This window comes from Saccopteryx bilineata, chromosome 4 (assembly GCF_036850765.1).
Source record: "Saccopteryx bilineata isolate mSacBil1 chromosome 4, mSacBil1_pri_phased_curated, whole genome shotgun sequence".
Classification (NCBI taxonomy): Eukaryota; Metazoa; Chordata; class Mammalia; order Chiroptera; family Emballonuridae; genus Saccopteryx; species Saccopteryx bilineata.
Window position 1 is genome coordinate 27,539,033 of NC_089493.1, and position 15,663 is coordinate 27,554,695.

At 42.5% G+C, this 15,663-nt stretch overlaps 1 protein-coding gene across 1 annotated transcript in view; it reads right to left on the reverse strand.

Annotated features, from left to right (window-relative positions):
- The window catches only part of LIN52 (lin-52 DREAM MuvB core complex component), a 123,824-nt gene that overhangs the window by 107,083 nt on the left and 1,078 nt on the right, over positions 1 to 15,663 (reverse strand). The window contains exons 2-4 of the mRNA XM_066277735.1: positions 10,464 to 10,538; positions 8,768 to 8,805; positions 3,053 to 3,119 (exon numbers count right to left, since the gene is read on the reverse strand). Coding sequence (XP_066133832.1) covers positions 3,053 to 3,119; positions 8,768 to 8,805; positions 10,464 to 10,538 — 180 coding nt within the window. The remainder of the gene's footprint in view (positions 1 to 3,052; positions 3,120 to 8,767; positions 8,806 to 10,463; positions 10,539 to 15,663) is intronic.

Below are 15,663 nucleotides of genomic sequence, written 5' to 3' on the forward strand. Positions count from 1 at the left end.
CACAGTAGTTAGATTATCAACTTGGAACTCTGAAGTCGCTGGTTCAAAACCCTGGGCTTGCTGGGTCGAGGCATACATGACGAGTAACCAATGACGAGTAACCAAAGTACAGCTAAAGTGAAGCAACTAGAAGTTAATACTTCTTGCTCCCTGCCCCCCCTCTCTGTAAAATCAGTCAATAAAATCTTTTTTTTTTTAATTAAAGTTTCTGCCTGACCAGGCAGTGGTGCAGTGGATAGAGCAGGGGTCCCCAAACTTTTTACACAGGGGGCCAGTTCACTGTCCCTCAGACCGTTGGAGGGCCGGACTATAAAAAAAAAAACAACTATGAACAAATCCCTATGCACACTGCACATATCTTATTTTAAAGTTAAAAAACAAAACGGGAACAAATACAATATTTAAAATAAAGAACAAGTAGCCCTGGCCGGTTGGCTCAGCGGTAGAGCATCGGCCTGGCATGCGGGGGACCCGGGTTCGATTCCCGGCCAGGGCACATAGGAGAAGCGCCCATTTGCTTCACCACCCCCACCCCCTCCTTCCTCTCTGTCTCTCTCTTCCCCTCCTGCAGCCAAGGGTCCATTGGAGCAAAGATGGCCCGGGCGCTGGGGATGGCTCCTTGGCCTCTGCCCCAGGCGCTAGAGTGGCTCTGGTCACGGCAGAGCGACACCCCGGAGGGGCAGAGCATCGCCCCCTGGTGGGCAGAGCATCACCCCTGATGGGCGTGCCGGGTGGATCCTGGTCGGGCGCATGCGGGAGTCTGTCTGACTGTCTCTCCCCGTTTCCAGCTTCAGAAAAATACAAAAAAAAAAAGAACAAGTAAATTTAAATCAACAAACTGACCAGTATTTCAATGGGAACTATGCTCCTCTCACTGACCACCAATGAAAGAGGTGCCCCTTCCAGAAGTGTGGCGGGGGCCGGATAAATGGCCTCAGGGGGCCGCATGCGGCCCGTGGGCCGTAGTTTGGGGACCCCTGGGATAGAGTGTCGGACTGGGATGCGGAGGAACCAGGTTTGAGACCCCGAGGTCGCCAGCTTGAGCCCGGGCTCATCTGGTTTGAGCAAAGCTCACCAGCTTGGACCCAAGGTCGCTGACTTGAGCAAGGGGTTACTTGGTCTGCTGCAGGCCCGTGGTCAAGGCACATATGAAAAAGCAATCAATGAACAACTAAGGTGTCGCAATGATTGATGCTTCTTATCTCTCTCCGTTCCTGTCTGTCTGTCCCTATCTATCCCTCTCTCTGACTCTCTCTCTGTCTCTGTAAAAAATAAATAAAAAAATTAAAGTTTCCTTAGAAAATGCATACTGATGGCATATTATATAAATGTCTGTTTAGAACATTAGAATGATGAACCTGAAATGCCCTTGAGGCTTACTATTTCCATGGTTGGAGGAGAGGAATCTAACAATGAATTATCCTTGAAATCAAATAAAGGGTTATTTTCTCCCACTTATCATGGCATGCTCATTATCAATATCTGGCATACATAGTAGACTTTCGTGACCTGTTCAGCTGCTTAAAGCTCAAGAGTCCAAGATTTTTACCTGCATGTCAGTCTATTACTTCACAATCATCATGAAGCTTATCACAGGATGATTAAAAAATAAAGTAGAGCAAAAATCAAGGAAATTAATGTTTTTAATTTAAATTTCCACTCGTGGTTGAGTCTCAAGTCATTTATCAAACAACAATATTCACTACTTATAGTATTTCTTTATGAGAGAAGTTGATTGGATAGAATGAAATAAAAAAATAAAAGGTCACAATCCACTAAGCGGTTGTCAATTAATAATAGTGCTGGCAACAATATATGGCAGTAAATCCTAAATAAAGCACTTGGTTATAGTGGAAAGAGACTAGACTTAAAATAAAAAATAAGTTTAAGATCCTGGCTAGGTAGCTCAGTTGGTTGGTATGTCATCCAGATACACCAAGGTTGTGAGTTTGATCCCAGGTCAGGGCACGTAAAAGAATCAACCAATGAGTGCATAAATAACTGGAACAATAAGCCGATGTTTCTCTCTCTCTCAAATCAGTAAATAAAATATTTTAAAAATCAGAGTTTAAATTTTTCACTCTAAAAACTGTCAGTTAAGTTAAACTTTGAACCTTAAATATCATACCTAACTCACAGGACTTTCATGAGAATTAAATGAGAAAATTCATGTGAGAGCTTTTTGTTAACTGTAAGCATTACAGTGTGTTCGTAAAGTCATGGTGCACTTTTGACTGTCACAGGAAAGCAACAAAAGACGATAGAAATGTGAAATCTGCACCAAATAAAAGAAAAGCCCTCCCAATTTCTGTAGGATGATGTGGCAGCATGTGCGCATGCGCGTATGATGACGTAACACCGTGTATGCAGCGGAGCAGCCCACGGCCATGTCAGTCGAGATGTGGACGGTACAGAGGAAAGTTCAGTGTGTTCTGTGGCTCACTAAATTCAAATCCGTGACCAAAGTGCAACGTGAATATCGGCGCGTTTATAACGAAGCGCCACCACGTAGGAATAACATTACTCGGTGGGATAAGCAGTTGAAGGAAATCAGCAGTTTGGTGGAGAAACCCAGTTCTGGTAGGCCATCAGTCAGTGACGAGTCTGTAGAGGCTATATGGGATAGCTACCTAAGGAGCCCTAAAGAATCTGTGCGTGAGCCCACATCGAACTGCACTGAATAGGTATGAAACTGGGAGAGTTTTCCTTTTATTTGGTGCAGATTTCACATTTCTATTGTCTTTTGTTGCTTTCCTGTGACCGGTCAAAAGTGCACCATGACTTTATGGACACACTGTATATAAAATAACAGTAATATTAAAGGAATTTAGCAGAAGAAATCATTTTAAGCAGGTCTTAAATTAGAAGGATTTCTACACATGTAAAACTAAAGAAAGGCATTTAGACATGAAGAACTATCAGTAAGAATACTTAAGTAGGCAGTTTGAAGCTAAGAATACTTTTAAGGGAAGAGTGAGAGAAAAACTAAGAACGTGACTTGTGGGAAGCATAAACATCAGGTTAAAAGTTAGAGGGCACCAGCACAGCTTACCTTTCAACATGTCGATGTCATCACGTTCTATTTCAGCCATCCATTTGGGTGGTGAACTAGTAATAGGCTGTCAAAAAATAAAAACATATCCATCCAGATAAATACAGAGTATAAAGAAACCCTAATCTTCCTTCTTACAAGTAGCTTGTCACAAAGCATTCAGGTTGTTTGAAAATACAGGCAAATTATAATTTCTAAAACCCAGATTTCTCCAGGTTCTGATATAGCCTACAAATAGTCACCTTACAAAATAATACTGCTCATCCTTAAAGTTGGTCTCAGAGAAATGATCTTGGAAGAATGAAGTCTAACTACTGTTGTTTCATACAAAACAGGTTAGTATAGAAATAAAAGAAATTGCCTGACCAGGCGGTGGCGCAGTGGATAGAGCGTCGGACTGGGATGCCGAGGACCCAAGTTCGAGACCCCGAGGTTGCCAGCTTGAGCGTGGGCTCATCTGGTTTGAGCAAAAGCTCACCAGCTTGAACCCAAGGTCGCTGGCTCCAGCAAGGAGTTACTCGGTCTGCTGAAGGCCTGTGGTAAAGGCACATATGAGAAAGCAATCAATGAACAACTAAGGTGTCACAATGTGCAACGAAAAACTAATGATTGATGCTTCTCATCTCTCTGTTCCTGTCTGTCTGTCCCTGTCTATCCCTCTCTCTGACTCTCTCTCTCTGTCTCTGTAAAAAATAAATAAATAAATAAATAAATAAATAAAAATAAAAATAAAAAAATAATAATAAAAGAAATTAATTGAGCCTGACCAGGCAGTGGTGCAGTGGATAGAGCATTGGAATGGGACGCAGAGGACCCAGGTTCAAAACCCTGAGGTCGCCGGCTTAAGCGTGAGCTTACCAGCTTGAGGGCAGAGTCACTGGCTTGAGCATGGGATCATAGACATGACCCCATGTTCGCTGGCTTGAAGCCTAAGGTTGCTGGCTTGAGTAAGGGGTCACTCACTCTGCTGTAGCCCCCTGGTCAAGGCACATATGAGAAAGCAATCATTGAACAACCAAGGTGCCACAACGAAGAATTGATGCTTCTCATCTCTCTCCCTTCCTGTCTGTCTGTCCCTATCTGTTCCTCTCTCTGACTCTCAGTTCTCTGTCAAGAGAAAAAAAATTACTTGAAATTCAGTTCTAGTGAAAGCCTCCAACTTAAATGTTTGAAACAATAATCAGTAAATAACAGTGTCTAGCAGACTGTAATGATCATCACTTGAAAAAAATTTTTTTGAAATTTCATTTTATGGTTGATGTTTTAGAAAACTTTAGATTTTTATTTTTAAGTGAGAGGAGGGGAGATAGACAAATTCCTGTTTGCACCCTGACCAGGACCTACCCAGCAACCCCCTTCTGGGGCAGTTGCCCGGACCAACAGAGCTATCCTCAGTGTCCAGGGCCAATGCTCAAACCAATCGATCCACTGGCTGTGAGAGGGAAAAAGAGAGAAAGGGGGAGAGGGAGAGGACGAAAAGCAGATGGTGGCTTCTCATGTGTGCCCTGACTGGGGATTGAACCCAGACTTCCACACGCCGGCCGATGCTTGATCCAATGATCCAATCAGCCAGGGCCAGAAAACTCGAGAATTTTAAGTTATCTTCTCATTTCTGAAACTGAACTTAAAATTTGAAATAGCCAATTCTTACAGTAGCTTTGGGCAACAACTGCATGTAAGAATCATCTATGAGCTAACAACAAAAAATACAAATGACCTGACCACACCATAGATGCACTGATTTAGAATATCGGCATAGGGAGAGGGTCCAGTGGCAAGAACAGAGCAAGAGACATTACATATGTATTTTTTTATTATTGTTTTTTGACAGAGACAGAGAGAGAGTCAGAGAGAGGGACAGACAGGGACAGACAGACAGGAACAAAGAGAGATGAGAAGCATCAATTCTTTGTTGAAGCTCCTTGGTTGTTCATTGATTGCTTTCTCATATGTGCCTTGACCGAGGGACTACAGCGGAGCAGACCCCTTGTTGAAGCCAGTGACTTTGGGCTCAAGCCAGCGACCTTGGGTTTCAAGCCAGCGACCTTTGGGCTCAAGCTAGCAACCATAGGGTCATGTCTATGATCCCACACTCAAGCCAGCGACCCCCACAACTCAAGCTGGTGAGCCCATGCTCAAGCCAGCAACCTCAGGGTTTCGAACGTGGGTCCTCCATGTCCCATTTCAATGCTTTAACCACTGTGCAACCTCCTGGTCAGGCCATGTGTATTTTTTTTAAAGCTCCTCATACTGCATATTGATGATTCTGTTGTACAGGTAGGAGTATAGTTAAGAAACATTACTTCAGCTTTGACCCTTTTTCCTTTTTAAAAAACCAGTACTTACTTGATGCTATGTGATAAGCAAAACACTTTACATGCATTATGTCATTTAATTTCCAAGTCAACCCTATGAAGCAACTGCTATGAAGAAGATATTATTATCCTCATTTTACAAATGGAAGATTATAAATCACTTGCCTCAGGTCACACAGTTAGTGGAGCCAGGATTCAAAATCCAGAAACCACAATTCTATATAGTATGAGTTCAGAAATCATTACTGTATATTAACTCCCTTAAAGGAGTCTAAGTCAAATTCACCATTTTAGAAATAGATTATACCAAGGGATCTTAACCTGGGGTTCTGAGGTGACCCTGAGCCCCCAGAAACAAAACCCAATATGTATGTGCATACTTCTAGGGAAAAATCAGATTTTCAAAAAAATACCATACTCTAATAGAAGTTATTTAAAAACCACTAATTTAGCCTGGTTTGTGGTGGCGCAGTAGATAGAGCATCAACCTGGAATGCTGAGGTTGCCGGTTCGAAACCCTGGGCTTGCCTGGTCAAGGCACATATGACAAGCAATCAATGAACAACTAAAGTGAAACAACTATGAGTTGATATATCTTGCTCCCTACCCCCCTCCTCCCACTGTGAAATCAATAAATAAAATCTTAAAAAAATAATATTCATCAGCCTAAAAAAAAATAATCAGTTGTTACCAAATACAATGAACTAAACTGAAAGGTCAGTATGAATGAGAATGTAAGAAAATCAAATCAGGTACTTTCTACTCTATAAGACAAAAGCTAATAATAATAACTATGGTGTATTTTTAATTATGTCCCAAGTATTATGCAAAGTGTTTAGCATGCCATATGGCATTAAGAATCCCATGAGGCCTGACCTGGTGGTGGCGCAGTGGATAGAGCATCGGACTGGGATGCGGAAGAACCCAGGTTCGAGAGACCGAGGTCGCCAGCTTGAGTGCGGGCTCATCTGGTTTGAGTGAGGCTCACCAGCTTGGACCCAAGGTTGCTGGCTACAGCAAGGGGTTGCTCAGTCTGCTGAGGGCCCGCAGTCAAGGCACATGTGAGAGGGCAATCGATGAACAACTAAGGTGTTGCAACGCGCAATGAAAACCTGATGATTGATGCTTCTCATCTCTCTCCATTCCTGTCTGTCTGTCCCTGTCTATCCCTCTCTCTGACTCACTCTCTGTCTCTGTAAAAAATAAATAAATAAAATTAAAAATAAAAAAAAAAAGAATCCCATGAGGTAGTTTCAGATGAGAAAATTAAAGCTCAAAAATACTAGAAAAGTTGCTGAGGTCACAGAGAATTAAGAAGCAGATTCAGGATTCAAATCCAAGTGTGTCTGACTCCAAAGCCCTACACTATTCTGAACTCCTCATTCTTAGGCCTTACTGAATACTAACAGAGCGCAGGCCAGCTTACATACTACCCTAGCTCTTGAAAAAAATGAAAGAGGATACAAAGTCCACCTCCTTCTGAACAAATACTTTTAGGAGACCTAGAAACCACAGGCCCAGAGAGGCCTTAATATTTTACTTAGTACCTTTAACTCCAATATTGAGTAGAGAATGCTGAGCATATATAGTAAGGTGCTGTGAGCATTATAAATCCCCAATGTTATGATTTAATAGAGCATGGGCTTTGTAATCAGACAAGCCTGTGTTTCAAATCCTGGCCTGTCATTCACTAGGACTTGTGCAAGTGACTTACCTTCCAAGTGTCCTTCTCAGTCAGGGCTGAAATGCTTCTCAGTGTGGTGTTAGAGTGTGGATGCTAGTAAGCAGACTAACCGGTTCAAAGCCTGATTCTGCCACATCTAGTCTATAACCTTGGATAACCTACTTATTTTCTCTGTGCCTATACCTTGTCTGTAAAATGTCTCATATGGTTTTGTGAAGATTAAATAATATATGTAAAGTGCTTAGAACAGTGCCTGCCACATGGTAAGTAAGCATCATGTAAGTGGTAGCTAAATTATAATCATATCCTTCTGGTTGTGCGAATATGTAAGAGAACACATGCACAGCATCTAGCACAGTGCAGCTGCCCTGAAAGCAGAGAAGTTGGGCTCTAATGGATGTCTTCCTTTGGTTTCTGATGAGCCACTAAGAAACTTCAAAAATCCTCTAAGGAAGTATAAGTTAAGGTCATAACGCATCACATAAACAAAAGAGAAATGCTTCAAGCTCATAGTTTGGGCAAAAAGAATCCTGGCTGTACATTAAATATTTCAACTACTTTACATTAAAAGCTTTCAAGCTGGCCCTGGCTGGTTGGCTCAGTGGTAGAGCGTCGGCCTGGCGTGCAGGGGTCCCGGGTTTGCTTCCCGGCCAGGGCACACAGGAGAGGCGCCCATCTGCTTCTCCACCCCTCCCCCTCTCCTTCCTCTCTGTCTCTCTCCCCCTCCCGCAGCGAGGCTCCATTGGAGCAAAGATGGCCCGGGCGCTGGGGATGGCTCCTTGGCCTCTGCCCCAGGTGCTAGAGTGGCTCGGGTCGCGGCAGAGCGACACCCCGGAGGGGCAGAGCGTCGCCCCCTGGTGGGCGTGCTGGGTGGATCCCAGTCGGGCACATGCAGGAGTCTGTCCAACTGTCTCTCCCTGTTTCCAGCTTCAGAAAAATACAAAAAAAAAAAAAAAAGCTTTCAAGCTAAGGAAAAAGGCTAATAGATCAAAATGCCAAAAATGAGCATTTGGACAGAGGAAGACATCATCAATTAACATAATAATATAAACAGATTTCCAGGACTGTGGTTACAAAGTGATTTAAAGACTATGACATTAAAGCCCTGGCTAGATAGCTCAGTTGATTAGAACATTGTCCCAAAGCACAGAGGTTGCTGGTTTGATCCCTGGTCAAGGTACATGCAGAAACAGATTAATGTTCCTATCTCTCCCTTCCTCTAAAATTAATAAAGTAAACAAACAGTCTGACCAGGCAGTGGCGCAGTGGATAGAGCGTCGGACTAGGATGCGGAAGGACCCGGGTTTGAGACCCCAAGGTTGCCAGCTTGAGTGCGGGCTCATCTGGTTTGAGCAAAAAGCTCACCAGCTTGGACCCAAGGTCACTGGCTCGAGCAAGGGGTTACTTGGTCTGCTGAAGGTCCGTGGTCATGGCACGTGTGAGAGAGCAATCAATGAACAACTAAGGTGTTGCAACGAAAAACTGATAATTGATGCTTCTCATCTCTCTTCTTTCCTGTCTGTCTGTCCTTGTCTATCCCTCTATCTGACTCTCTCTCTGGCCCTGTAAAAATAAATAAATAAATAAATAAATAAATAAATAAAACAAAAAGACAATGACATTAGTCTTGAAAACAAAGAAATAAGAGATATTTGAGCTTTTACGAAGAAGCAAAACATTGGATAAACTTCATTAGGTAAATAAAATGTTACTTACACTTTTGAAAGAAGCTGCAAATTCAGCAACACCTGGTACTAAAAAGAAAAAATACAACATTTATTCAATAAATATTTTAGTGTCCCAGACATAGAGGATTCAAATAATAAGAAAACAGCCTTGTCTTCAAGGAACTTACTGTCTAGAAGAGGAAACAGAGTAAATCAATAACTATAATATTGGGCCTGGCTGGTTTGCTCAGTGGCAGAGCATCGGCCTGGCGTGCAGGAGTCCTGGGTTCGATTCCCAGCCAGGGCACACAGGAGAGGCGCCCATCTGCTTCTCCACCCCTCCCCCTCTCCTTCCTCTCTCTCTCTCTCTCTTCCCACTCCAGCAGCCAAGGCTCCATGGGAGCAAAGTTGGCCCGGGCACTGGGGATGGCTCCATGGCCTCTGCCTCAGGTGCTAGAATGGCTCTGGTCATAACAGAGCAAGGCCCCAGATGGGCAGAGCATCGCCCCCTGGTGGGCATGCCGGGTGGATCCTGGTCGGGCGCATGCAGGAGTCTGTCTGACTGCCTCCCCGTTTCTGGCTTCAGAAAATATAAAAATAAAATTTAAAAATAAAAATTAAAAAAATAATAACTATAATATTGGTTAAATGCTCCAAGAAAGATACCAGCTGCTACGGAAGGACACCCATACCACCGCTACTACTACAAAAAAAGAAGGAACTCTATAAAAAAAATTTTTTTAAAAAGGAAGGAAGGAAGGAAGGATATAACTTAGGTATGCATGCATAAACTAAAGTATATCTATACAATGAAATACTTTAAAAGAATGAAGTAGAACAACACCTGCTAAAATGGAAGGATCCATTAATAAATTACTAGGACTAGGTGAAATAAGCTACGTTGTAGACCATGTACATAGACCCCCCCCAAAGAAAACAAAACGAAACAAAAAAAAAACGCTCTGCATACATAAAATATATATTTATTTGCTTATCTGAATAAGTATTAAAAAGGTCAAAAGGACTATACCACACTATTAGTGGTGATTTTATAAGAGTGATTGAAGGAGGTAAGAAAATACATTATGTATCTCTGTATTCTCTGAACTTATTAGATTTTTTTCAAATAATAATTTTTAAAGGTTCCCTGTCATTTCCTGAGGCACAATGTCCTGAAAAAATTAAACCATCAAATAGCTATTCTTAACATTGGACTACAGAATTCAGTCCTTTATCTTTGAACTTAAATTAAAATGGGTTTAACCATTCTAGTTAAATGATACCTCTTCAAAAATCTCCCTCACTGAAGCACTGGTTCTCCTGAATTGATTCTGATATAAAGAATCCCAAAGGGCCCTGGCCAGTTGGCTCAGTGGTTGAGCATCAGGCAGGCATGTGGATGTCCCAGATTCAATTCCCAGTCAGGACACACAGGAGAAGCGACCATCTTCTTCTCTATCCCTCTCTCTCTTCCCTGTCTCTCCTCTCTCTTTCCCTCCCACAGCCATGGCTCAATTGGCTTGAGCACATTGGCCCTGGACACTAAGGATGGCTCCATGGAGCCTCTGCCTCAGGCACTAAAAATAGCTCAGTTGTAAGTATAGCTCCAAATGGGCAGAGCATCGGCCCTAGATGGGGGTGGCTGGGTGGATCCCAGTCAGGGCACATGCGGGAGTCTATCTCCCCTCCTCTCACTTGGAAAAGAAGAAAAATAAATAAATAAAATAAAGAACCCCAAAACTTACATTGTTCTGGCCAAAGGTCTGGTGAGGCACGGTCAAGTTTTTCAAAACTTAACAAAGATGCTTCTAGATCTGCCCCTAGAACAAAATACCCAGATGAGCCAAGAGGACATAAAACATGTTAATTTATATTTTATAACTTTTTTTTAAATTTTTATTTATTCATTTTTAGAGAGGAGAGAGAGAGGGAGAGGGAGAGAGAGAGACAGAGAGGGAGAGAGAAGAGAGAGAGACAGAGAGAGAGAACGGGGGAGGAGAAGGAAACATCAACTCCCATATGTGCCTTGACCAGGCAAGCCCAGGGTTTCAAACCGGCGACCTCAGCATTTCCAGGTCGACACTTTATTCACTGCGCCACCACAGGTCAGGTTATTTTATAACATTTTACTCTCAAAGAATATATCATACTGGAATATTTACCTGTAAGAGGTAAATGTTCTATAGAGAGATCTGAGTTCTATAAGTATAAATACCTGTTATACAAATGAATTATTCTCCCTCATCCAACCTCACCTTTCTGATCTCTAATGTCTTAGCGGAGTGTTAGGAAAAATAAATATTAACAAACTCACCTGTACCTTAACTCATACTCTTAGACTTTCTTCCATTTATAGTCTATTAAGTGTCCTTGTTTCAAGAAAAACAAACTCTGCTAGGGTTCTTCTCTTGCTGTCAAAGACATCATGAATATCTTTGGTGCACATTAAGTTTCTACTGGTCTACCAACTGATACTACACAGCAAGCAAGCCTGCTCTAGAATTTCCGTTCTTTAGAAAAACTCTCCCTTGACCCCATCACCTCTTCACTCCTCCTGAACTCAAAAGTTCTTGAGCTGTCTGTCTATTCTGCTGTCTGTACTTCCTCACCGCACATTCGCTCCCTAGCCCATGACAACTGTTGTCAAGGTTATCTACGACCAATGCTGCTAAATCCACTTTTACATTCTTTTATATGACCTCTTTGCAGCATTCACACATTGACCACTCTCCTTGAAACAGTCCACGTGCAGCTTCTATAAAAAGCATTAGGCTGTTTTTTCTTCTTCCTCACTGACCCCTCCCACTCAGGCTTCTCTTCCACTCAGGCTCCATCCTCAGCTGGCTTCACTCTCTACCTAACGTCTCCTAAGGAGATGTCATCTAGTCCCATAGCCTTTGCCATGTCAACGACTCCATAACTTCTATTTCCAGTCCCAATCTTTCCCTGAACTTCAGACTGATATATCTAAGTAGATACTTGACATCAATCTCCATTTACATGTGTGAAAAATCCCTTAAGTCTAAAATGTTCAAAACCATACTCTCCCAGTCCTCTATAACTTAAGAAATAGCACTACCACAAACCCCAGTTCTCATCCATTCTTCATGCCTCCCTTTCCTTCACCCTTCCATAACCAACCATTAGTAAATCCACTAGGTTCTATTTCCAAAATAAACCCTGAAACCAAAGTGATTACCCAAGGAGCCACCACTTCTCTCCTGGACTACTTCAATAACCTCTCAACAGGTCTCCCTTTTCCCATTTTAACCCTTTCCCCTGCCTACCCCCAAATCTATTCTCCACAAAGTAGCCAGACTGATTTTTTTTTTAAATGGTCAATCAGTTCGTGTCACTCTCCAGCTAAAAGGACTTCTTCTCAGCTAAATTCATGAATTTGTACCTCCCACGCATGCCCTATAAAATTCTACATGTTCCAGCCTGATTCTCTGACACCACTTCTCTCCACTCCGGCCTGGGCACACAGTAGAAACTGGAGATTAACAATGAACATTTGTTGAGTACACACTGTATGCTCAGTATGCTAACTAATTGCATAAATTAGTTAATTTAATGATACAAATTAGTAGGTCTTAACATTTTCTGGGTAAATCACACCTTTTGAAATCTGAAAAAAAATAAAAAGCTATGACCAGGTGGTCGCGCAGCAGATAGAGCATCGGACTGGGATGTGAAGGACCCAGGTTCGAGACCCCGAGGTCGCCAGCTTAAGCGCGGGCTCATCTGGTTTGAGCAAAGCTCACCAGCTTGGACCCAAGGTCGCTGGCTCAAGCAAGGGGTTACTCGGTCTGCTGTAGCCCCATGGTCAAGGCACATATGAGAAAGCAATCAATGAACAACTAAAGTGCCACAATGAAAAACTGATGATTGATGCTTCTCATCTCTCTCCATTCCTGTCTGTCTGTCCCTATCTTATCCCTCTCTCTGACTCTCAATCTGTCCCTGTTAAAAAAAAAAAAAAAAGACAAATAAGTAAATGACCTAATCTTTTTCAAATCAACATTGTTTGAATTAAATTTTAAAGAAAACAGCCTGACCAGGCAGTGGCGCAGTGGATGGAGCATAGGACTGGGATGCAGAAGGACCCAGGTTCGAGACCCCGAGGTCGCCAGCTTGTGCGCAGGCTCATCTGGTTTGAGCAAAAGCCCACCAGCTTGAACCAAAGGTCGCTGGCTCCAGCAAAGGGTTACTCGGTCTGCTGAAGGCCCACGGTCAAGGCACATATGAGAAAGCAATCAATGAACAACTAAGGTGTCGCAATGCGCAACGAGAAACTAATGACTGATGCTTCTCATCTCTCCGTTCCTGTCTGTCTGTCCCTGTCTATCCCTCTCTGACTCTCTGTCTCTGTAAAAATAAATAAATAAAATTTGATTTAAAAGAAAAAAAGAGCATCTCACTCCTTAAAAAAAAAATTTAAAGAAAACAATAGGTGGAGCACTAAAAATAGAAGTGAGAGAGCTAAGCTGTGAAATATCTTACGATGATATACTTATTTAGAAGCTGAATTTTTTTTTCTTTTAGCAAGAGAGAGAGAAATGGACAGACAGGAAGAGAAAAAGATGAGAAGCATCAACTTTTAGTTGCAACATCTTAGTTGTTCACTGATTACTTCTCATACATGCCTTAAATGAGGGCTCCAATTGAGTCAGTGACCCCTTGCACAAGCCAGTGACCTTTGGGTTCAAGTCAGTGACCATGGGATCATGTGTATGATCCCACACTCAAGGCAGCAACCCAGCACTCAAGCAAGTGAGACTGTGCTCAAGCCAGATGCACTCAAGCTGGTGACCTCAGGGTTTCGAACCTGGGACCTCAGCACCACCACTGTGCCACCATCGGTCAGGTTAGAAACTGAATTTAAGTTCAAAGTACTCAACTTGATTTTGTCATAAAAAAAAAAAAAAGATGGAGAAGTGAAACTTTGTAAAATAAACAGTGCAAAGAGTAACAATGGAGATGGCTAGAAGATCAAAGGAAAAATATACAATGTTTCCAATACTTTTCCTGGCTAAAGAAAGGGAAAAAAAATTGAGAAAAGGCAGGTAAAAATCAAACACAAGGAACATAGCTCTAAAATCTCCAAAACTTATAAATCTAAAAATAACCCCATAATAAACTAAAAAATTTTAACAAAAGTCACTTCTACTTCTATCACTAACTTTTTTTATTGATTTTTTTTTAGAGAAACTTCCATTTTGTTGTTCTTGTTTATGCATTCATTGGTTGATTCTTGTAATGTGCCCTCATCAGGGATGGAACCCGGACATATTGGAATGGCACTTTAACCAACTGAGCTACCCAGCCAGACTAATATTTTTTGTGTGTGTGACCGAGACAGAAAGAAGGACAGAGAGAAAGGGAGAGAGATGAGAAGCATCAATTCTTTGTTGAGGCACCTTAGTTGTTCATTGATTGCTTTCTCATATGTGCCTTAATGGGAGGGGGGGGACACTACAGCAGAGCAAGGGACTCCTTGCTCAAACCAGCAACTCTGGGCTTCAAGCCAGCAAACTTTGGGCTCAAGCCAGCAACCATGGGGTCATGTCTATGACCACATGCTCAAGCCCGCGACCCTGCACTCAACCTGGTGAGCCGGCACTCAAACCAATGACCTCAAGATTTCGAACCTGGGTCCTCCGCATCCCAGTCCAATGCTCTATTCACTGCGCCACTGCCTAATCAGGCTAACTTGTCTTTTTTTAATTGTGTTAAAATATACATAACAAAATTAACTTTTGTGTGTGTGTGTGACAGGGACAGAGAGAGACAAAGAGAGGGACAGACAGGAAGGGAGAGAGATGAGAAGCACATCAATTCTTCATTGCTGCACTTCATTAATTGCTTTCTCATATGTGCCTTGATGGGGAGGGGGGGGTGCGGCTACAGCAGACCCTTGCTCAAGCCAAGAACCTTGGGCTCAAGCTGGTGAGCCTTGCTCAAACCACATGAGCCAGTGCTCAAGCTGGTGACCTTGGGGTTTAGAACCTGGGTCCTCCGCATCCCAGTCCAACACTTCCAGGCCACATGCGGCCCCCTGACGCACTTCCGGAAGAGGCACCTCTTTCACTGGTGGTCAGTGAGAGGAGCACTATATGTGGCAGCCCTCCAACGGTCTGAGGAACAGTGAACTGGCCCCCTGTGTAAAAAGTTTGGGGACCTCTGCAAGTGCACCACTACCTGCTCAGTCTCAAATTTACCATTTTAACCACTTTTAAGCATACAGCTCAAAGGTATTAAGTACATTTACAATGTTACGCAACCATCATCACAATCCATCTCCCGAACTTTTTCACCTTCCCAAACTGAAATTCTGTACCTATTAAACAGTAACTCCCATTCCCTTGACTATTTAAATGACACCCCCTTTTCTGCCCTGGAAAGAGGACATTTTAACCAGAAAGCATCCAGGTAGAAGAATGAATCTCTTTTGACTCTGAACAACCATAATTTCTTCTTTTTTTTTTTAAGACTTTATTCAATTTTCAGAGAGGAGAGAGAAAGAGGGGGAGAGAGAGAGAGAGAGAGAGAGAGAGAGAGAGAAGGGGGAAGAGCAGGAAGCATCAACTTCCATATGTGCCTTGACCAGGCAAGCCTGGGGTTTCGAACCGGCGACCTTCAGTGTTCCAAATCTATGCTTTATCCCACTGTGCCACCACAGGTCAGGCAGTTTCTTATACAATATACCTGCACTAAAAAAACTTAAGACTCCATTTAACTTGAAACTTAAGATAAAGTAATATATTTATGTATATATCAAATCATCCTTTCAACTATGAAAAAGACAGACTTAGAATTTATAATCGAGTGTGAAAGGGTCAAAGCTAACAGAATAACTATGCTGACAATGAAGGTACTGAGATAGTGAACAATGGTGAAAAGGGGCAAATCCAGATACTGTGTCCTTGGAAAGCCTCTCTGGGA